The sequence below is a fragment of the Apteryx mantelli genome, chromosome 7 (genome assembly GCF_036417845.1).
Source record: "Apteryx mantelli isolate bAptMan1 chromosome 7, bAptMan1.hap1, whole genome shotgun sequence".
NCBI lineage: Eukaryota > Metazoa > Chordata > Aves > Apterygiformes > Apterygidae > Apteryx > Apteryx mantelli.
In genome coordinates this window covers 15,987,165-16,008,943 of record NC_089984.1, presented here as the reverse complement: position 1 = coordinate 16,008,943, position 21,779 = coordinate 15,987,165, and the positions used below count along the sequence as shown (strand labels likewise).

Here is a 21,779-nt window from a genome sequence, read left to right as displayed (position 1 = left end):
TGTTTGTCCTTATGGTACTAAATAACTGAAAGACTTCCAGTGAAACTAGTGGTGGAGAGAGGGAGAAATGGATTCTCTTGCTCTTGTTCCTGCGTAATTAAGCTATTCAGCTGTGAAGCTACAGAGTATTTTTCTTCACAGATCTCTATGCCACCTTTAGTATTCAGACTTGATTTTCATGGAGTTGGCACACTCATGTTGAAGGGAGAGTATTGGTAGATTAACATGTCTTGATCATGTTAGCTGAAGAACTTGGTGTCCTGGATAGACCTTTCGGTGGGGAGACTGGTATACTACTCCTGAACTCAATTAAGCTATGAAACCTTGAATAAGGCCTAATATGAAAAATGTGCAACTAATGGACAAAACATGCATTACTCTGAAACATATGACTGTTAATATTAGCATTTGTTTACATTCTCTTGTTGTTGCCTCAGTTCTTTTTCAATGCTTGTAAATTTAATTACAAAATACTTCTGTAGAAACAAACAGAGAAGGTGTGCTTTCAGCACTTCTAGTGGCACACCTGGAAGATGTAGTAGCTGTAATTCCTGTAGAACTTGGCTTTCAAGGTACAGTGTAATGCTGAAGGAGATAAGTATTATCAGAAACTGCCCTAGTACCTGTTTCTTGTATTTACAGTATTATACAGCTCATGCTGCCGTAAAAAACAAAAGTTGGAGCATGTTATAAATGCAAGAGCATTACTGTAAAAGGGAATCTGGATCTCAGCAGTACTGCTGTCTGTACTATTAAGCAAAGACATGCTGGAGAAAGGTACCATTGGCCTTGGAATAATCAGTTTCTTTCAGTCTGCGATGTTGCAGTTGGTCTGTAGCTCAGAAAGTCTCTTTAATAGCAGCCTGTTTTGCTGAACTGCTACTTTATTGGAAGTTTAATGCAAAGTACATCTCATCATTCAGGAAGGTGGAGCAGGGTGTAGAATCCACTTAACTGTGTCAATATAATACAACCAGTGTGGTATTAGGCCCTAGTAAAGTTTTCACCTAAAACTGTATTATTTTGCCTGAACAGTCATTCCTGCAGTGTCTTATTAATGGTTTTCTTCTCATATTAACCTAAGTGTGTGACTGCTTTTCTTTAGCAGTTTTAGATACTGCTTGCACTCTAGTGGATTCTTTTTTCTACTGCTGAAACAGTGCTTCTTTTTACTTTATGTACTGCCTTTAATGACTGCACACTTCCCAGAAGGCAAGCTGATTTAGGGCGTTAGAACTGCACTTCATACCTCTGCCTCCATTCACAGCAGTATATTGATAATTAGGAGCCAAAGAGCATGTCTTTTGGAAGTTGTACTAATGTCCTTTTACTGTAAAGGCAGTATCCTCCAGCATAGGCTAGAGGAACTGTAGAAAAATTTTGCGGTACTTAAACAACATGTATGATATACAGCACAAATTTTTAGTAACTAGCCGTAGTGAGCCACAGTGAGATAGATATAGGATTGATACCCTTGTCTTGTTTCAGCCAGCAGTTGTGGGTTGTGTGGGTATTCTGTGTTTTTTATGTGTATGTAAAAATAGTGCTGTCTGTTTTAGATACTGAGCCAGCAAAAAAAAAAAAAGCTGCTTCTGTGTATTAGCTGCTTTTTTTTTTTTTTTTTTTAAATTTAGAACTAAGAAATGGAACCAACTCAAAATGTAACCTCCTATTCCCTAATGCTTAAGCCCTGCAAGAGGCCCTGGTGTGTTACCCAATTTGTCAGCCTGGTGTTGGAAGCCCAGTTGGAAAGTTGCTGCCTTTCCATTTAGAAAATACTGTTCCCTGAAGCTATCATAAACAGATGGGTTCAAGTTTTATAGCAGACCCAGTGCCTTTACTGAAGTCACAACTGTAACTGTAAACATCCTAAGAACACTACTTTGTTGTTGCCAAATAGGCATTGTTTATTTAGGGAAAGTCTGTTAAAACTGACTTGAAGTAAAACAACTTGTCATTTAAGTTCTGTATCCTCTTCAGTTCCTGATAGATTGTTTTGTAACAAGTGGTTTAGGGCTTTCAAGACTAGGATGAGACCTTTAGGCAGTTTGCTACAGGAGGTTGAGAAAGTGTTAAAGGGTTAGGGTTTTGGTGGGGGGGGGGGAGAGGGCAAAAAAACATGATATTGCATGACTTAATACATAGCCATCATCATTTATGCTTAAAATAGATGTACTGATTTTACTTTTGTTTTGACTTGCAGGAATGTTTTCTCAAAACTACTGCATATCTACCTGCAGAAATTTACCCACAAAATTGTGCCACTGCCCACAAAATTGTGCCGCTGCCATAAGCTATACTAGAAACAGGCATGTTTATTTTAGGAAAGTGTTCTAACTTCCCACCTCAACAGTCCAATTTTTCATGTAGGTAAATGTTTGGTTCTGGAAATTATTTTGGCTCTTTCCTAGTCTTGTTAAATACTAGACTAAACCTTGAGCTCTGTAATCTCCTGTGGTATGTACTTTCAGATACATTAGTAAATCCTTAGAGAATTTGGTGGCTGTTTAAATAAGTTTTGAATCTTTCATGTTTTTTATAGACCATTCCATCTAAGGGTATTTCTTCATTGCCACTGAACATGTCCTAAATTATTCTTCCCTTGTATTTACATCTTCTTTGAAGCCCAGTGAAAAGAATATCACTGTCTTGTTTTGTAAAAGCATCAAAAACTTATTTCTTACTGTGTTTTAGGATTTACCTATTTTAGTCACTTGTGACAACCACAACTAAAGATGTGAATTGAATCTTAATCTGCCTTCTTCCTATTTAAATTTGTCTAAATTTATTTTTTTATCTTTATTTTAGTCTTTTCAGAAAAGGCATACCTAACTACTCCATACGTGGTAGAAAGAATGTACGTTATTTTACTACCCTAGTACCACACAGGACAAAAAAAATTCAAAATATATTCTGATGGATGGTAACATCCCTATTGCTGCTCTGTTTTCCACTCTGTCTTTGATCCAACTGTTCATGCAGTTCTTCCACAGCCTTCTCAGCCTCTATGGTCTCTTTACATGAGGATATTCTGACTCTTTCCACTGATGGAAGGAACCTGTACCCATGTTAGGGAGCAACCTTTTTTAAGTCTTATCCAAACTGATGTTGTATTTTTAGGGTTGCAAGATAGAGCAGTGTTCCACACCTGTTTTGGAGCTGTGATTGGGCACAACTGCCACAGCCACATGATGGCTATTGGTAGTGTAGAACAGTAACAAAATAGAACTGCTTCTCAAACATACATTGCAACTGTAAAGATACTTGCTGATGAAGACAAAACCATCAGGTTTCTCTGATCTGTAGGGCTGTGTCTACCACACTTACTTTTTTCTTCTCTCTGCAACCCAAAAGGAAGCTTCTAAAATTCTCAAGGTAATATTAATAGAACAAAATCTGACCTTAAAAGTCTTGTTCAGCAACTCCTGTTTGAGAGGCACTTGCATTCTTAATATTTCTATTAGATCTTCTGACTGTTGTGGGGATATCATGAGAAAGATTTTTTTCTTTTGTATTCCTAACAATATTTCCTTTGCCGAAAGAGCACCCCTGAAGGTGATAAAAGTTGTGATATTACCTATTTTCAAAAATGAAGGGGTTTAGGACTACAAACTATGAACCTAACTGCTGAATTAGACATTCTAAGAGATGTCTTGATTAAAAATAGAAGCTTTCTTTGAGTTCCATGTTTGTTAATATTGAGAAGCAGAGGATGAAGAAAAGAAGAGCATAAGGGTGTAATTCTGTCCATTCCCTCTCTTCAGAAGCCTGTGTCATTTGAGTCTTGCATAGTGATGTGAACTCTGCATGAGCCTTCCTGGGCATCTGTATTTTACTTTCAGTTTAGCTCATGCTCATTTATTTGGAGTATTTTAGATTGAAAGCTCTTCCATTGAATAGCCATTTAAAAATAATCGTTGGAAAATAGAGGCATCGGTGTATTTTCAGAATATAATTCTGTTGCAGCTAGGAATTTCATTGCACTACTCATTTTTAACTAGAATTTAATCTCTCATTAATATCTAATAAAGATATTGTTACTGAATGGCTACCAGAATTTGCTGTTTGAGCCTGTTTTCTTGCTTCTGTGTTTCCAGCTGGGACTGAACAAAGTCCAGAAACCATCTTTAGGTTTGAGTCTCAAGGGAAGACTCCCCACCCAAAATATGTCCTTGGGGTGGAAATATAGTGTATCCCAGTGCTGCATGCTCAAAGTCAAGCCTTTTTCGGAGTCCTTGCCATCCTTAGAACCCTGTGGACTGTTTGTCATGCAAACATCCCCTTGAGTATCGCCATACAATCGGAAAATAGTGTCCTGAGAACTTCATCAGGGAATTTTAATAAAAAATGGTACCTAGACCTTCAATTCTATAGACAAAACACTTTCTTGGTAACACCAAATGTAAGACTACAAGCATTCAAGGGAATAGAAGAACAGCTTTGGCTTTGATGAAACGTTAATTGATCCCCAGTATTTCTAAGATTAAACTTACCTAGTGAGAAACAGAACATCTCTGCAAATTGAGTAAAGCTTCATGGACATAACAGCCGTTAAACTATTTCTGCTGCTTTTTACTTCTTTGCTTATGGATCTCCGTTTTGAATGGTAGCCAGTGTATTCTAGCTGGAAGGTAAGATAGCAGCGATTTTATTACATAATGAGTCATTCCTGAATGTTTAAAACCTGTATATACTAAGAAGTAAAACAGATGTTAACTTTTTCTGGCTGTTCTCAATTCTGACTTCTTTTGTGCATAGAAGTTTTAATTTCATAAAATCATTCAAATCTGTAGATTACCTAGGGAGGTTAGCTGATAGCAAGGAAAGTAACTTCAGGAGCACACACTTGCTACTGAAATAAAATAAAAAAGTGGGGTGATAGTAGAATGTTGAGACACAAGTTTGGAATCTTATATTCCAACACGTGAATGTTCACAAGGCTGTATTCAAACTTTGACTTGTATGTTTAAAGTCTCTATCAAGTTACATATGTACAGCAAATACAGCAAAAAGTAAAGCAGTATTTTAATTATTTTGAAGAATTCTTTTCTCTCCTGTACCACCATCATGTTGTAGACTGAGGTCTAAGCTTATCCTTTGATTAGAGATAAGCTACTGGCAATTGTGACAGAGGCTTTTTAAAACTTTGCTTACCATTTAGGGTGTATTTTCATCTTTAAATAGCTATTAGATACTAGAGAAAAGAATATACAATATTGAATGTTAATATACCCAGGAGTAGTGGTGTAAAGTATTTGCTGTATATCACATGAGAACATGGTGTGAAAACACTTACTGTGGTGCATCAACTACTCCTCTAACCAAGAAGCTGTTTTCAAGATACAACATTGGACTACTCTACACAAGAGGTGGGAATGGAAAAGGACTGACAGGGATGCATGGGTTTGTTTTTTTTCCTACTTGTAACAGTCAAGATTTTGTGAACTTTCACTGTTACACTGAAACACCCTTTTCAATACTTGTAATTAACATGCTAATTTGAAATTGTCATGCTTGTCATCAGTATTAAAACATTGTGCTTGTTTTATGTAGCTGTGTGTTCACGAAGGAATAAATAAGAGTGCATTGCAAAACTTTGTTAAACAGCTAGAGAACATCTAGTCAAAAGGTTTTATTTGGTCACCAGTAACTTTCAATCGTGGCATCAGCTTGTTCTGCTACACCCTGTCTCCCACTGGCCCTCACTGATAGTAATCAACATTTCCTGTAAATTGTGTTAGTGCATGTGCTCACCTGCAAGAAAGTGCATTAGAGAAGTAGCAAGATAGTGAAGTGGAATAGGAAAGTTACTGTTAAAGAGGCAGATACAGGATGGGCAGGAGAAGGGGAAACTAGATGTGGTTTGGGGAGTGACTGGGGGAAGGAAGCTGAGGCAGAAGGATGTCGCAGGAGTTAGGTAGATCAAGAGAAAGGATGTTGAGCAACTGGATGGAGGTTGAAGGTAGAGGGGGAGTCTGGGGTGCAGAGGAAGAAAGTTGGGGCAAGACTGTGTACACATACCTCTGCTTTTTGTGTGGAATGAGAAAGTAATGGGAGGAACAGAGTATGGATGAAAACTGACACAGGAAAAGCCCTGAGGTATGGAGATAAGTTTCTTCAGAGGAAAAGTAGAGCTGTAAGACAACTTGTTTCTAGTTCCTGAGCTAGAAAGAAGCAAATTAAAAACAAGCTGCTCTTAATGTGAGGGCTGCTCCCTGCATACATTCTTAGGCCCTCATTTCATTTGCAAAAAGCCTGAAATAACTAAAAAGACAGTATCAGTACTGCACACAGAAGACAAACCTCTGTTTCACCACTTCACAGTTCATATATCATTTCCTGTCACCACCTTTCCAGGCAGGAGGCTGGAAGAGTATTTTGGAAGTGAGGCTAGAACAATTGCTTGGCAGGCTTGCTTGCAGGAGAAAAGGCAGGTCAGGCTGCAACCTGTCAAGTGACTGGAAATACACTGGTGTTTGTCCCGTTTTGGGATATGTAGCTATTCATTAGCTTTTACAGTGGTTGGTGTGGCCTGCTCAGCTGAAAGCTGTTTGGTTCATTACCTATCTTATGTTCTTTAACTATACTCTACCTTTTTCTTCTGTGGGGAGAGAGGAGAGCTGAGATGGGATGAACAAAGGGCAATTCTGTTGGAGTATCCTTCCTGTCATCAATTTTTACCCTCAGGCTAGCATGAGGTAATACAGATGTGGGATTAGCAATCCAGTCAAATCCACGGATGAGTCTTGATCTTTTCCTTTGTGGTTTAACATTGGAGAGGCTATTTGGTTGGATTTAATTCCTTGATGGGTCTTAAATGAAAGCAGTCAGCTAACTTTAAATATTTGTCCTGAAAGGGGTAGATTCAGTTACCCAGTAAGCATCTTATGGTAAAATAGAGAGTAGTAGTAGATAATGTCATGTTATATGTAGCAGTAGATAATGTTATTTATAGCAGTCTAATTGTTTTATCAAATAAAAAGTGTCATAGCTACATAGAAAACTTGTTCTGTCTGTCCTCTGAATGCCATGTCTGTAGTAAAATGCCACTATCCTTGTATATGGGATAGAAAACAGTGTAACTTGCAGTCAGCAACCAAAACGATAGTTTTAAAGTATTCCAGCATTTATCACATAGGGATTTTCTTTAGGTATCGTATTTCAGACTTCATGGGCTTTGCCAAGCAAGTTACTACGTTTCATCTGTTCTGCCCACAGCTTGTGTTGTGTCCATTGCTTGGCCAGATGATCTCCGCTGTTACTGTGGAGTAGCTCAGGGTAAGGGTGGCCCCTTACTGAATGGATTAAGAAAAGGCAGTATTAGATAACGAGGCTGAATTCCTCTTTCAGTGGGAATGCCTGATTCTTATTCTGCTTGAAAACCTGCCTGAGAAGTTGATGTAGGACCATAAAACATATTTCTGAGCTCTGAGAAGCAAGGGGGGAGCTACTGGTTTGAGATTGTTTTTCAAATCAGTGCTAAGAAGGCAGAAGAGGGATTGTAATTCGTAGTGGTTTGTGGGATTGTTTTTGCTTATTTTAGGAAAAAAACAGAGAAGCTTTTCCTAGACAGCTTTATTTTTTATTTCTTTATAGTTCTCAAGAAAAACAGTGTTTCTGAAATAAAATTGATGGGATCTTTGACTTCATAAATTACTTGTGTGACTTATTCTTCAGGTTACTATCGTACAGAAAGAGATAAGGGGACACAGTATGAACTGTTTTATAAGAAGATGGATGGCATGGAATACAGGCATGTCACATTGTTCCGGCCTTTTGGACCACTCATGAAAGTGAAGAGTGAAACAGTCGATATTTCTAGATCAATCATTAACATTATTGTTCCTCTTGCTGGAAGAACTGAGGCATTTGCACAATTTATGCAAAACTTTAGGTAGGTGTGTTGGACTATCCAGTGAGCTATGTTGCTGACTTTCAGGTTTTTTTCCATTTTCCAAATGAATTTCTGTTCTGGTGGATTTATGATAGAACTAATGATTCCAACATTGTGTGCAACTGCCTTGGAATGTTTGCAACTGAACCTGTTGTATGGAGAAAATGTTCCTTCTAAATGGATTTAAGAGCTTCTCAAACTACACCAAAACCCCTTTTAGATTAAATTCCAGGGCCATTGTGAACCTGGAAATTGATCTTGAGCATGCTCATTTTTGTACTTATATCCACTTCTGAGCTTCTGTTTCTAAAATAAGGTGTTGGAATGAGGCACACAGTATTGGTACCTTCTAATTCAAATGGGAAAGATGGGGAAAGAAGTGGGAAAACATTTTTCTTTGCTTTCTTTAAAAGCTAGTTGAAGTCTCACCAAAATACTTGTATCTGCTAATGTTTTTTAAAGTACCTGAGGTTTCTGTTGTGTGGCAAGTAATAAAAGCAGCTCATCTTTATGCTTATAGGGATGTGTGTATTCATCAGGATAAGCGTATTCATCTCACTGTGGTATATTTTGGACAAGATGGACTGTCAGAAGTAAAAAGCATCCTAGAGTCTGTAGCTAGGTAAGTAAGTATATCCAACATCAGTCAATACAGACTATTGATTGGCAGTTAGTGATTTTTGAAAACAAAGAAACAATAAAATAAAGAATTTTATAGGCTGTTACAGGTTGATAAGAAAAGTAAGCTTTACTTGCAGTGAATAATCTTTCATTTGGCATTTCACAGCTTAAGCTGGAAGTGTCCTGTAAACTTTTAGGCAGTGTTTTGAGTTTTCTGTATCTGAAGGCATGCACAACTAAAAATCCAGGCTATAGGCCAAGAAAGACTAACAGCAGTGGCTTTGAGGTTTTCATCTGACAGCACCAAAAATTACAGGAATGAATTTTGCCATGAATATTCAGTCACCTTAACAGACTGTTCAGAATTAATGGCACAATATTTAATTGCTACTGAACTGGGATGCGCATTGTGACAGCTCTTTCACTGGAGAATTTATTTTCATGATGAAGAAGAGAAATGACTGGCTGCTGTAGTCAGGGCTGGTGGACTGCTGAGTCTGTCTGGTCAAGAAGTTAAGCTTTGTCCTCTATCCTCTATGTACGATGTAATGGCTCCAGCATGCCCCCTGTATTTACCTTTTTCCATAGAACAGCTTCAGACAAAGGGTGTTTCGTCAGTCATGACTTACAGCAAATAGCATTACAGCAGTTTGGATATAAAATTCCTAAATGTTGCTTTTCTGTCTCCAGAAGAATGGGACAGCTTTGCCCAATTAGGTGAGAAACCTGTCTCGCTTTCAGATTGAGTAGCTGTGTCCATCAGTCTCTAAGGAGTTAGTTCTCTGCCTGAGCTCTTATTCTCTTTCCTGAGCTGGGAGCCTATTAAATTTGTTAGCCAGGAATGAACCTGCAGCCTGCATGTCTCCGTCGTACAACGCGGCACCAAGGCTTTTTTAATGAAATGTATTTGGCAGACTATTGTGTTGCTGGATTAAAATGTCATGGTGAATTGGTCTGTCATGCATAGAAACCTTTAGGTAGCAATGAATTCTTCTGTCTTACTCCTGTAAAGCCACCATGACATTTAGCTTGCTGAATGCTGGCTTCTTCTGTGTCTGAGGTGCTTTCTGCCCCCTGCTACGCTCGCCACGAGGCTTTCTGTTCTTCTCACCTAAAATTGCGTTCAGTGCAGCAGACTCGCTGTGTCTTTATCTGGGTCTTTACCTTTTTAATGGTGCTGCTCTTGAATATCTTTCCTCTGTATCTTCAAGAAATTGCCCTGCAAAGTGTCTCAGAAGTAGTAGTTTATTTTGCTTGAAGATATTCCCCAGGTGTATTTCCAGCTTCCCTTGCTACACTTTCCTCCTTCTGCAGCAAGTGGGCACATGTGTGGTGCTGGTATGAAATAGTGAGGAAGAAGTAATTTGACTAGGTTATGGTGGCATCAATGTACAAATGAGCTTTTGCCTCATGATTTTGGTGGAGCCAGGACTCTGGCTTTCTTGGTTTGAGCTCCTTGAAGATTTCAGAGGATCAGAGAGGGATATTGTCCTATTAGTGAGGGATTCTTAGTTTGTGGGGACAATTTTCAGATGCCGTCGTAATTTCAGAGAACATTTCAATTCACATCCATTGCCAGAAGGCTTTTTTTAATCTGTCTGAATAATTAAGTGCAAAATTAAGTTATGAAATAAGACTCAGGTTCATCTGTTTGCATTGTCTAAACTCTGATGTTTTAAGAGAGAGAACTAAGTGGAACTGATTCTTTCTGATCCTGATACAGAACTGGATTTTTAAAAATGTCCGAAATGAAATTACTGTAAAATGCTGGAAAAGTATAAAAGTCCTTCCACCCCACACATGGATTTATTTTGAATTTGACTCTGTTTTTCTTTTCAGAGAAACTAACTTCCACAATTACACGCTCGTCTCTTTGAATGAGGAATTTAACCGTGGCCGGGGACTTGACATGGGTGCCAGAGCCTGGGAGAAGGGCGAGGTCCTGATGTTCTTCTGTGACGTTGATATTTATTTCACAGCTGAGTTCCTCAACAGTTGCCGCTTGAATGCAGAGCCTGGTATGCTCCTTTTAAGTTGCCGTAACTGTGTCTTGTCTTGTTTGGCTTTTAAACTGTTCTGAGTTGAGCACATAGACTAGTTTGAATGGTAGAACCTGTTCAATAGCATGCATCTAGCAAAAGGAAAAATAACTGTGCTTAAAAGAAAATACTATCAAGACTGAGAAATAATTTCTGCCTTAATGTAATTTGTCTTGAGATAAGAATTCATTGTATTTTTTGCACAATAGATAAGTTTTCACATTTCCTATTGATTTAGCTAAATAAGAAAAAGTCAGACAGTTTAATTTGTAGGAGACTTTGTGTAACAAAACTCTGTGTGAAGTCTTATGGAAGAGGAAGGTTATTTTGTTATACAAAAATCTCCAGCAAGTTGGTTTTATCTTTTCTAGCATTTATACTTGTATGGCCAAGACACGGGTGGTTTGCAGTAAAGCTATACAACGCGTTCCTTACAGAGACTGAGGCAGAGCTAGGGTTCCATGTTTACATCCCAAGCTCTGAAGTTTTCTGACCAGGTTGTCTCAAGTTTATGAAGCTTACTCGTTTTACAAGCTTCTACAAGAAGAAAAATGCTTTCTTGAGTTTTGAACTCTATTCTCATGCACTCTAAGGCCTCCTCCTGTCAAACATATTTTTGTTCTTTTTTTTAATGCTTACTCTTATTACAGATTTGTTGCAGCCAGAAATCTTATTCTTCAAATATCAGTTTGGAATGAATAGATATTTTTCTTCACATAATGAATGGACAAGGGAGACTGCTATAGATCAGATATTTGGATTCTAATTCGTGCTCTTTCTTTTACTTTTGTCTGTGGCTGCACCTCGTGAAATGGGTTGTATAAGTAATTGGGAAAACTTTGGAGAGGAACGCTTTGTGAACTTTCACAAGGAAGGCAGTTTGCAAGACTGCTTGACAGCTTGTGCTGACAGTGTGCCACCTCTGCTTCAAGTGAGAGCTGAAGACATCTCACACATGGTCAGAGTTGGTGCCCAAATCAGAATATGGTGTATTCTCATGGGCTACTGCTGATGCCTGTGCACTACTGGCAATGCAAGAGAACCTTGAAAAACATTTGTCAGATTTCTGTAAGAGGTGAAAAATTGGTGTCACAGCATAATCAAGATACTTACCATGCTTAATGACCTTGCAGGGCTCATACATGCTGGAAATCACATGCCTTTAAATAAACCTCAGGCTATGCAGAGTGTTACTTGGTCTTGGTTATTTTTATAGCCTAATTGCTTACAATTATTTTAGGGTTTTTTTGCTGTGTCAGCCAATGTGATATTGTGCTATTTTTATTTATATGTATATGTGTATATGTGTATATATTTTTATTTTTTTCCTGTGGGCTCTGCCCCAGAAGATGTTATGGTCTCCCTAAGTGGAAAATTTTAGCGGATAGACTTTATACTTATTGGTTTTCATTAGATGGCTAATAACATTTCACATAAAGAGGAGACTTCTACAGTTTCCTCTTGCCTTCAGAAAGGGGATGGTCATAATAAATAATTACCTTTTGACTTCTAGGAAAGAAGGTTTTTTATCCTGTGGTATTTAGCCTCTATAATCCTGCTATTGTCTATGCCAACCAAGATCTACCACCCCCTGTGGAGCAGCAATTGGTAAGCAGCCTGATTTATTCTGAAGAGAGTTAGTTGTGCCCTGTATTAAAAACTAATTAAGTGTGTTTGGGATATCTTAGAACCTTTGGCAATGTCTAAATATCTAAGCACTTGTATCCATTATAGGCAAAGCACTTGGAAAAGAAGCTTATCAAACAGTACAAAAGTCATATATTCTTAGATAAAACCATAGTTCTACCTAGATTTTAGAAAAACGTGCAACTAATGAAAGGAAGTTGGTAGTTCTGGCCTAATGCTTAATTCTGGTTTTGAAAGACAAGATTTTATCAGGATAGGGGCATTAACTGTACCATGGCAGCAACTGTCTCTTCATTGTGCTCCAGCAGCCAGAGAAGGTGTGAACGAACACTGAACACTTCTTGACAAGCTTTCCTCAGTGTAGACTTCTCTTTGTTAACTACCAAACGATAGTTGCAGGGTGAATTCCACGTAAGTCGAGGTAGGCAAGATGTTCAGGGTGTTCATGCTGTATGTAGCTGTCCTATTCATGCAAGTTGTTTTTTACCTCTGCTATCCAACATCCACCAGAATCATCGGTTGTTAGGAAATTAATTACATCTTGCTTTCTGATTGAGAAACACTGCTGCTCAGGGGAGCTTGTAGTGAAAATAAATAAAACCCGCAAACATTCAAGAGAATATGTTCAAGGATAATTTTGTGCTCAGCAGAAAGGAGGAAGGGCTATATTTCTGGCCCAAAGATGGAAGGGCTGCAATTAATGTCCAGCCTTATCCTCTTTTTTAAGAGGCTGTGTAAATGAAATGGAGGTTTTAACAGCTGGAACTTCTGAAGTAGATAAGTTTGGAGGAGAGAAAGGAAAGAGCAACATAGTCTTACTAAAAAAGGAGCACCCCCACCCCAGCCCCCCAAAATAGTTGTTTGCCAGAATACTGCAGAAGTTAGAAGGGAAACTTTTACTTTTGGCCTCAAGTAATCACAGCTGAGAGAAGAGTGAACTTTAGCCTGACAGCTATATTATTTACTTTGAATCCTAACAGCTGTATGATTGCTGACTTCAACCATAAAGCTTACTTTTCTTGTAATATCAAAACAAGAGGGGACAAATGTGGCATTAGAAAATGGGTAGGAATTGGAGTACTGGGAACAGAGGATTTGGCAATAGACTACCAAAAATTTTCTACTTGGTCTGAGCAGATATATAGAGAACAGAGGAGTAGAGTGGCAGAAAGGTAGAAGTGGAAACTGCAAAGAGTAAGTATTTGGAATTGGAGAAAAAATGATGAAGAGAGCAACAGGTAATTAGGTCCACACGTATGCAATATATATGACACAAATATTTGAAGCATTATATGCTGCATCCTGCATTTAGCAAATGATCAGAAGAATTTAGGTTTCTACAAAACCAAGTACAATGTACTTCCTTCATTGTATCTTACATTTCAAAACACTAGCATTTTAAAATTGCAGGTACACAAGAAGGATTCTGGTTTCTGGCGGGATTTTGGCTTTGGGATGACTTGTCAATATCGGACAGACTTTCTGACTGTTGGTAAGATGTAATTAAACTAAATTGTTTTGTAGCAAGGTATTCAAAAGTTGATTCTCTATTCTTATCTAACTTCAAGAAAGTAATACATTTGTCTCATACTATTTTGCTGAGTCCAGCAGTCAGACTTGCAGATTGTCAAGTTTGAACAAAGAGTTAGATTAGTTTTTTAGATTTTGACATGCCATCTGACCAACAGTTGTTAAAAGCCACAACATTTGTTAATATCAACAGCATTTCATTCAGGAACTTCTAAAAATACTTTTCGATTATGTGAAGCAAATTAACCAAGTTCCTGAAGCACATCTCCCAAGTAAACCTCCCATAGAAAATAAATGTTAAAATTCCCTTGTTTTTTAAACTGCTTGAGTAGTAATAGTTGGATATAGCGGTTTAAGGCTTTAGAAATGTACTTTGGCACCCTCTTGTGGCATGCCATTACAACTCACAACAGCCTGATGTACTTCAGTTTAGAAGGCTGTCTTGAAAATAACCTGCCGGAAGTAGATGGTATTATATTGCTTGCCTTAAGTGCTATATAGTTATTTAATGCAGCCTGATTTCTAGTAGCAGTCATATTGCCATGTGTATGTTATGTGCTAAATGAAAATGACAGAATTCTAGAGTTTTTCATTTGTGCGTCAGTCTGGATTGATTTTTCACTATGGTCCTGGTAAGGCAAGAGAGAACTTAAAATGGTGGAATTGGATTCCTTCTCTTAATCCAACATTTTGAGTTGCGATCTATGGAGTAATTGCTGGCATTCATAGAGAAGGCTTTTTCATATGGTGCATGACTGCTTCATTATCCAGATGCTAAAATCCATTGTGATTGCTAAAAATAACAGAAAAGCATACGCAGTAAGGTTTGCTTACCACTTGCTGCAGCTGTCACATGGTATGTCACGCATAATGCGATTTGGAGACTGTTGTAAGAGACTGCTTGATGCCAGCAGTGCATGATCTATGTCCTAGGCAGTTTCCACCACAAAGAATGCAGTATGCTTGAAGCTTCTCTCCCTCAATTTGCCATGCTTTGACATGGAGTAGTTACAGTTAGCTGCTTCAGAATTTCTGGTATGTCATATAAGATTCCTTAATACGTTACACAAGGACTGTTGCTTTTTTTGCCTTAGATCTAGCTTTTATACCAAAATAATATTTTCTGATGTTGTTTTATAGGGGGGTTTGACTTGGAAGTGAAAGGCTGGGGCGGTGAAGATGTTCACCTTTACAGGAAGTACTTGCATGGTGACCTTATTGTGGTGAGGACACCAGTCCCCGGTCTCTTCCACCTCTGGCATGAGAAACATTGTGCAGACGAACTGACTCCGGAGCAGTATCGCATGTGTATCCAATCCAAAGCCATGAACGAAGCATCTCACTCGCACCTTGGCATGCTGGTCTTCAGGGAGGAGATTGAGACTCATCTCCGTAAACAGGCTTATAGGACTAACAGCGAAGCAGTGGGTTAAATGAAGCCCCGCGGCAGGGTGAAGATGACGACTTCAAATTCACAATGAACCAGCATCATTTTACAGCCTTAATTCAGCTTAAAAATGCAGTGCCTCTCTTTTTCAGTGAAGAAGAGTTTAGGGTTTTTTTGGTTCTTGTTTCTGTTTTCTGAGTAATTCTTTGATTGATATGCTATTACCTACATATCTTACCAGTTCAAGCACCTGAAATAAGAATCCAGGAAGCTTATATAGTTCAAGGAAAGTGTCTTCAGTATTGACTGGAAAAACACATCAGTGGAATGTACAACTCAACACTTTTCCACATAGTACATTGTGTTTCTTATATCTGCATTATTTTATGGATTAAATTAAATAATCTTTTGTGTTGTCTGCAGAATATTTTCAGTCTTGTATGACTCACTGCACTGTACCTTTAGAGGGATGCTCTATTTACATTCCATTGTAGAAACAAGAGGAAGGTGTGGAATGAGAAAAGTGTGAAAAAATCTCACTGCAAAAGGTATACAAGATATGCTGATTGGTATGCTAACTCTTCAGGTTGCTGACTTCAGTAGCTTGGTGTTGTATTTCCTGTATTAACAGACATTGACATTGTTGAATATGGAATAATTTATGTGAAAGGGGGAAAAATTAAAATCTTTTAAAGTGAATTTTTAAAGCATTTAATGTAGTTTCACATTGTAAAAGAGACACCACTTTCCCGTCTTGGTGATGGGTCAAGCAGGTTGGGAACATTCCGGTTTTATTTCTGGGTCTAGTCTTTTACCACAGTAGACACTGTGTCTTAGGCTCTTTTATAAACTGAGCTGTGCTGGTAAACAAACTCGGTTGCTTAAGGATATTTGGCCTCACTACACCTTCTTGAAAGGTCCTGCCTGTACCTCTCAGCCTTAAAGTTGAGAAACTGTCTTTCATTTCAATACATATTTGTTAGTGGTCCACTTGCTGCTATGCCGTTATCGTCCCTTTGCTTTCTTTCCCTTCGTCTGGCATTTCCCTGGCATGTTTTTAGAAGGCAGTCATAGACTGTTAGTTGTTCCACTAGATGGAAAAAGCAAGTGCTGTTACAGTCTTTCTTCACAGGATACTCTCCATTCCACTGATAATCCTAGTAGCCTTATTCTTCACTGTTTCAGTTTGAATTAATGGTTTTTGAGCAGGCATGAACAGAGTTACACGTAGTGTTTCATGTATGGTCTCATTAGTGCCTTGTACAATGGCACTGCTATTTCCCTACTTTTCTTTTGGATATTTCAGGGTACATAAACAGTTGAAATGCAGGCAGGGCATTTTTCTCCATGTTGTCTTATATGCTATCATGTGGCATGCCTCTCTTTTGTATCTTTGTTTTTAAAATGAGTGCTGAGGATTCTAAATTCAGTGGAGACCATGCAAATGGTTCAACCACTGAATTAGCAGTTAGCTGAGAGAAGGGTTTTCAACTAATTAAGATCTGTTTATCAATTCAGTTTGTTTCAAGAATTCTGAAGGCAATTAAGAGATTTAAGTGTTTGATTTCTGAATAGCAGATATGCTGTGCAAATAGTTCTGGGCACTGATCCTTTTTACATGTACATAAAATTTGCCTTTATGTAACTTATTGTGGAGAACAGTGTACTGTATTGTACTTAAAGTGGAGGGAATGCATTGCAAGACTTCTTGCAAATGATATTCTCTGTAAATAAATTGAATGTCTGCATTTTAGAATTTGTTTTAAGTTGTTTCATTGAAATAATTTTTTTACGATAATACTTTACAAGGTGGAGGACACGCCAGATTCAAATAACAATATTTGTAGCAAAAGCTCAACTAGCTATTTATTGCATCTCAAGTGAATATTCAGACAAGTTATGAAAGTCTAGAGTCAGTTCCCCAGACAACTTAAATTTATACCAGATGTTATTTTGTTCTTGGGAAATCACCATTTGGGGCACATCCTTTGGACTCCTTCCCACTACTTTAAGATACTGTGGTGATTCCTAACAAAACGATAAGATAGTGAGGAAGTTAAAAGAAAATATTTTATACATAGGCACAAAGACTTGGGTAAAGATGTAAGCAGACCATTTCCTGAGACCCCAGCCCTTAAAACTTCAGCTGCTATTGCTGTCCTGGCACCATTGCACAAGAGTAAGCATCAAAAAGGCATCTTGCAGCACTGCTGCTGGCGCACGCTGGAGTGAATGCCAAGGTCCTACAGAAGTGTTGAGTACTGCTGCAGCTCAGCTCTTACCATCCAGCCACTGCCTCAAAAGACTTCCGTTGTCCTAGTTCAGAGGTTTGGCACCCAGCAGACTGTCGATGCTTCTACTGTTTTCTGCCAGGTAGTTGTGCTCATCACAGATGACGTTGTTCTCCTTCCTTATTTCAGCCATTTGTCTGCATCTGTAGATCAAAAATGGTCTGCAGCATCGAAACTGCAATGCAGTGAAGGAAGTCTGGAACTGAATGGAGTCCACAGGAACTTGGAAGCTTTTTTTTCCCATTCTTCATCCCAAAATGTGGAAGTCAATGCATGAGAGTTAAAAGGAAGTCAGAACTCTTGGAACTAGTTAATGTTAGGGCTGGCTGTAGGCACAAGTAGCCAAAGTGACTGATTATTTGAGGACTCCTGAACTTTTCAGGGCCCTACAGGCCTGGATTTCCTCTTCCCCACAATTGGCTCTGCTCCCTGCAAGAGCTGCCTGGGTAAGACCACGCTGCTGTGGCACGCGCAGGGTGGGCAGCTCATTAAGAGCACAGGCGGCCATGGTCTGCTTGTGCTGCGTTATGAAAGTCGGAGATGCTGATATGGGCTGTGTGCTATGGTAAGTCATTGCAAGTGCCTTGCAGTACAACGGTGGTAATGAGAAGTACAATTTTAAGCATAGAACGTCCTCAGATTTTGCTACTGCATAATAATGGTTCAATGCACACACCTCACAAAGTGATGATGTCTTTTATTCTGCGAAGATGATTTTACTACTGGGAATCAATCTGTAGAACGCTTACAGCAGGAAAATATTCCATTCTAATAGTGCTTTGCAGTTTATGGGATGGTTTATTAACAACTTTGACATCAGAAATTGAATCAGTTACTTGAAAGCTGTTATTCATGACTTTAAACTTGCACTTCCAGGTAATTATTACTAATCATGCATACCTCATGAATTATTTCACTTTACCTACTAAATTTTCTCTAAACTATTATTTAGATTAGGTTAAAAATCATAAATAACCACCTTCAATTTGTTGCTTTTATTTAAATGCAAAAGTCTTTTTTTTTTTTTTAATGTTCAAGTATTTCAACTTTTGCTCTCAGGGTTGGTTGTGGGCCTTGAGTATTTACTTTTAAAAGATGTCAGAAGTGAGAGTTTTAAATTCATGATGATTGACCCTCAATGAATTAACAGGTATTTTCAGAAAATAGGATGCAATGTTTTCCTGTAAGTAAGGCCCTCACTGAACGGAGTTAATTGATGAATATTATCCCAATGGATTATTTTGTCTATTTTAGCAGGGATTCTCCAGAAGAGAACAGGATGCCTTATATATCTCTGCATATAACGCATTCAAGATGGGTAGGGAAAAGCTTGAGAAATACCAATGACAGAATGGTACTGCTCCAAAAGGTACTCAAAATTGCACAAATACATGGTAAGATCAGCACATGCCCGCTGCTTTCCTGCTTTTCATCTGCCTTTGGCTATGAGTTTTTCTGTTTCCATAGAAGCTCCCTGACAAAAAGTTCTCTCGAGGCCTTTCTTCCCTCTTCGCTTTTCGTTCTTCTCTCCTGAGCCCTGATTAAATGCATGGGTAGAGTCAAGTTCTGGGTTCAAATTCTGCAGTTGTTGCCAGTTTCCACTGCAGCGCCCAAAGCTGACTAAGCGAGTGTCGGCTCCAAAGGGCTCTCCGCGCCCCCTTCCCGGCCTTTCCTCCGCTCGGCTCTGCTCCCCGGCCCGGCCTTGTCCCTCCCGGGGCTGCGCAGGGCGCGGGGCACATCCGCGGCCCCGCGGGCAGCCGGCGCGGGGACCCCGGGGCGGCGCTGGCGCTGGCTCCAGCCTGCGCCCTCCAGGCGCCGGCGGGGACCCCGGGGCGCTGCTTTGCTCTCCCTCTCTTCTACTCTAACGGGAGGCGTGAAATTGGGTTACTTGAAGGAGAAGTTAAGCCTCAGGCGTGTCTCCGCCTGCAGAATAAGCTCAGTAACGTGACTATTAAGGCTTCGGTGTGGATAACGAGCTCTCTTTATCGGCAGTTAGCTGCGCTCGGACCCTGCGCAAAAGCGAAAACCCCCTAGCGCGGAGGGCTGAGGCCCTGAGGGCGGAGCACAGGGAATTCCTTGTGGAAAGGGGAATAGGCCTTTTTGAACACTGTACCTGGGTTGCTGCTGACTCTTACAAACACAAGGTCACGCGATAAAGAAAAACAGCGTTTTGCAGATGGAGCATCGGTGGCTCGGGCCTTGGCCTAGCTGTGTGACGTTAACTCCCGAGCAGCCGACAGCGTCCCCGTTTAACGGGAGGCGGCAGGCAGCAGGCGGCGGCGGGAGCTTCGGGGCTGCCTCGCTTCCGAGCCGTCGGAAAAAGGGGTTTTTACCCGCACTTCGCCTGGAGTGACGGTGCTGGAGCCGGAGCTGGCTCCCGCTCTCCCGGGGCGCGTGCTCTGCCCGGCTCGGCGAGCGAAGCAGTGCGGCCTGCTCGGCCTCACGGCCACCGGAGCACTGGAAGGATAATTGAAAATATTATGCTTTAGACTCTGAATGAGCTCTCTGCCCACATGAAGTGCTCAGGTTACACGTCTGGGCGTCAAGCTATGTGATATTTTGACAGATGCTGTTTGTATAATATGCTGTTTTCCTTTTTTTAAGCTGCAGGCCCAGTATAAAAAGCCAGCTGTGTTTTCCTTGAGGAGTCATTGCTTTTAGTGTTAGAGCAGCAAATATAGTGATGTTTGAATAGGAGCATGCTTCACTGAACTAAGATAAAATCTAACTTTTTTTAGCTGTTTTATGCCTTAATTATAACTTTTCTCCAAGGAACTTGCATCTGTGGAGGAAAGTATTCTTGGTTAGAGAAGTCAAAATGAGACCAGCTCAGGTCACACTTTTTTATTAGATGCTTCATAGGAATGAATTCAGGTTGTGCTTTAGTGTATACTTGAATTCATTTAAAAATATGCCAGTCAGTGGGACTAGAAGATAATGGTTTTGAGAATCAGAAAATATAAGTGGAAAAAGTACATGGAAATACTTTGTCCTGGATCCACTGCATTCAGGAGAAAATACTTAGGTTGCTTTTACTGTTTTTTTCGTTCCATAAAACCCTTTCCTTTGTGAACTGTGAGATGAACCTGCCATCCAACCTAGGGACTCTTCCTGAACCTTCTCTGCAGCCTGGTTAAATTGTCTGGATGTTCAGCACTTCGCAGTATTTAAAACTGGAGACTGGGATGAGGGGGCAAAGAGGAGTCGTGGATCAGCCCTGAATTCTCGTTATGCAGTGCCGGCAGGCGTCTAAACTACAGTTCTTAATGCATGCTGGAGTACTAATTTTAAAATAAACAGCTTTTTTGCTTTGTCAGACTAAATGGATGTCAGTCTCTAAATGAAAGGGAAAGAAGTTCAAATAGTGTTTAAATGGTGATTCGGCATGAAGGTAGTCACTCATTGACTACTGCAATGGTAGAAAGCTCTTTGCCTAGAGAAGCTTGCTTAGCTCCAGCCTGCCCACGGTGCTTTCGCTACCTTTATGATCCCCCAAAAAAGCAAAAAAAGAGCTGAGTCGCTGGAGCTTGACGTCGCTGTGAAGCTCAGCGAAGCACATTGGGTGCAGCGGTGTTCGGTTTATGCTGCCAGGATGCTCGCTTGCCCCGCTGCTAGGCCTGACTGCCAAGCACGGGTGTCAGCCTGAGCATCGCGGCTTTGTTCTTAGCAGCAAAAGCTTTACTGGAGAAGCAAACAGGATAAAATGCTTCTCGTGGCTGCACCAGCTCTGCCTGAACTGCTGGAGCTCCCACCGCTGTTCTTTACCGGTGGTGGTGAGCAGCAGGTGGGACCAGGCACCAGCTGGCCGCAGGTGCTGCAACCCTTGGCTAACGGAGAGGAGTGACACCGGCCACAGCTGCGCTGCATTTCAGCTCCACGACCACCGGCCGTGGGGTGAGTGGGGCCAGCTGGGAGAGCCAGGTCCCCTTCCCACGAGGGGCCCCTGGAGCTGCTGGCTGTCCTCTGTCTGCGCCTGGAGCCAGCAAAAGGAGTTTCTCCTGCTCCTCTCCCAGGTAATGCGCTCTCTCTCTCCTTGGGGGTTAAAATAATGCAAATGTTTTCTTGCCTTTCCGGGAGGTACTACTCTTAGATTGCACCAAACGGGGTGAAGTCATATTTTTAGTAAGAAATCTTATGTGTTCCTGCAAAGCAGTTGATGGTTAAAGACACCTTGTACTGAGTTCAAGGACTAGCTGTCCTGGTTTGTATCTCTGTGGCATTGCTGTGTGACAAACTGTATTTTTTAATAATAAGGTAGACTGCTGAATAAATCCATTTTATGTTTAAGTCTCAATGTTTGCATAAGGCTGTATTAAAACACAGCCCTGTTTTGGCCAGCTTAGCCATGTCCTGAGATGGAAGTGAGATAA

The 21,779-nt window shown here is 40.1% G+C and overlaps 1 protein-coding gene across 7 annotated transcripts in view; it reads left to right on the top strand.

The window, feature by feature from the left end:
- The window catches only part of CSGALNACT2 (chondroitin sulfate N-acetylgalactosaminyltransferase 2), a 35,874-nt gene extending 19,000 nt beyond the window's left edge, over positions 1-16,874 (top strand). For 5 of the 7 annotated variants that reach the window (XM_067299847.1, XM_067299846.1, XM_067299848.1 and 2 more), the window contains 6 exons: positions 7,678-7,894; positions 8,415-8,516; positions 10,355-10,533; positions 12,068-12,162; positions 13,612-13,693; positions 14,872-16,874. In XM_067299847.1, coding sequence (XP_067155948.1) covers positions 7,678-7,894; positions 8,415-8,516; positions 10,355-10,533; positions 12,068-12,162; positions 13,612-13,693; positions 14,872-15,164 — 968 coding nt within the window. In that variant the 3' untranslated portion in view covers positions 15,165-16,874. The remainder of the gene's footprint in view (positions 1-7,677; positions 7,895-8,414; positions 8,517-10,354; positions 10,534-12,067; positions 12,163-13,611; positions 13,694-14,871) is intronic. The other 2 variants (XM_067299850.1, XM_067299849.1) reach the window with 2 other exon arrangements.
- The last annotated feature ends 4,905 nt before the right edge of the window (positions 16,875-21,779 follow it).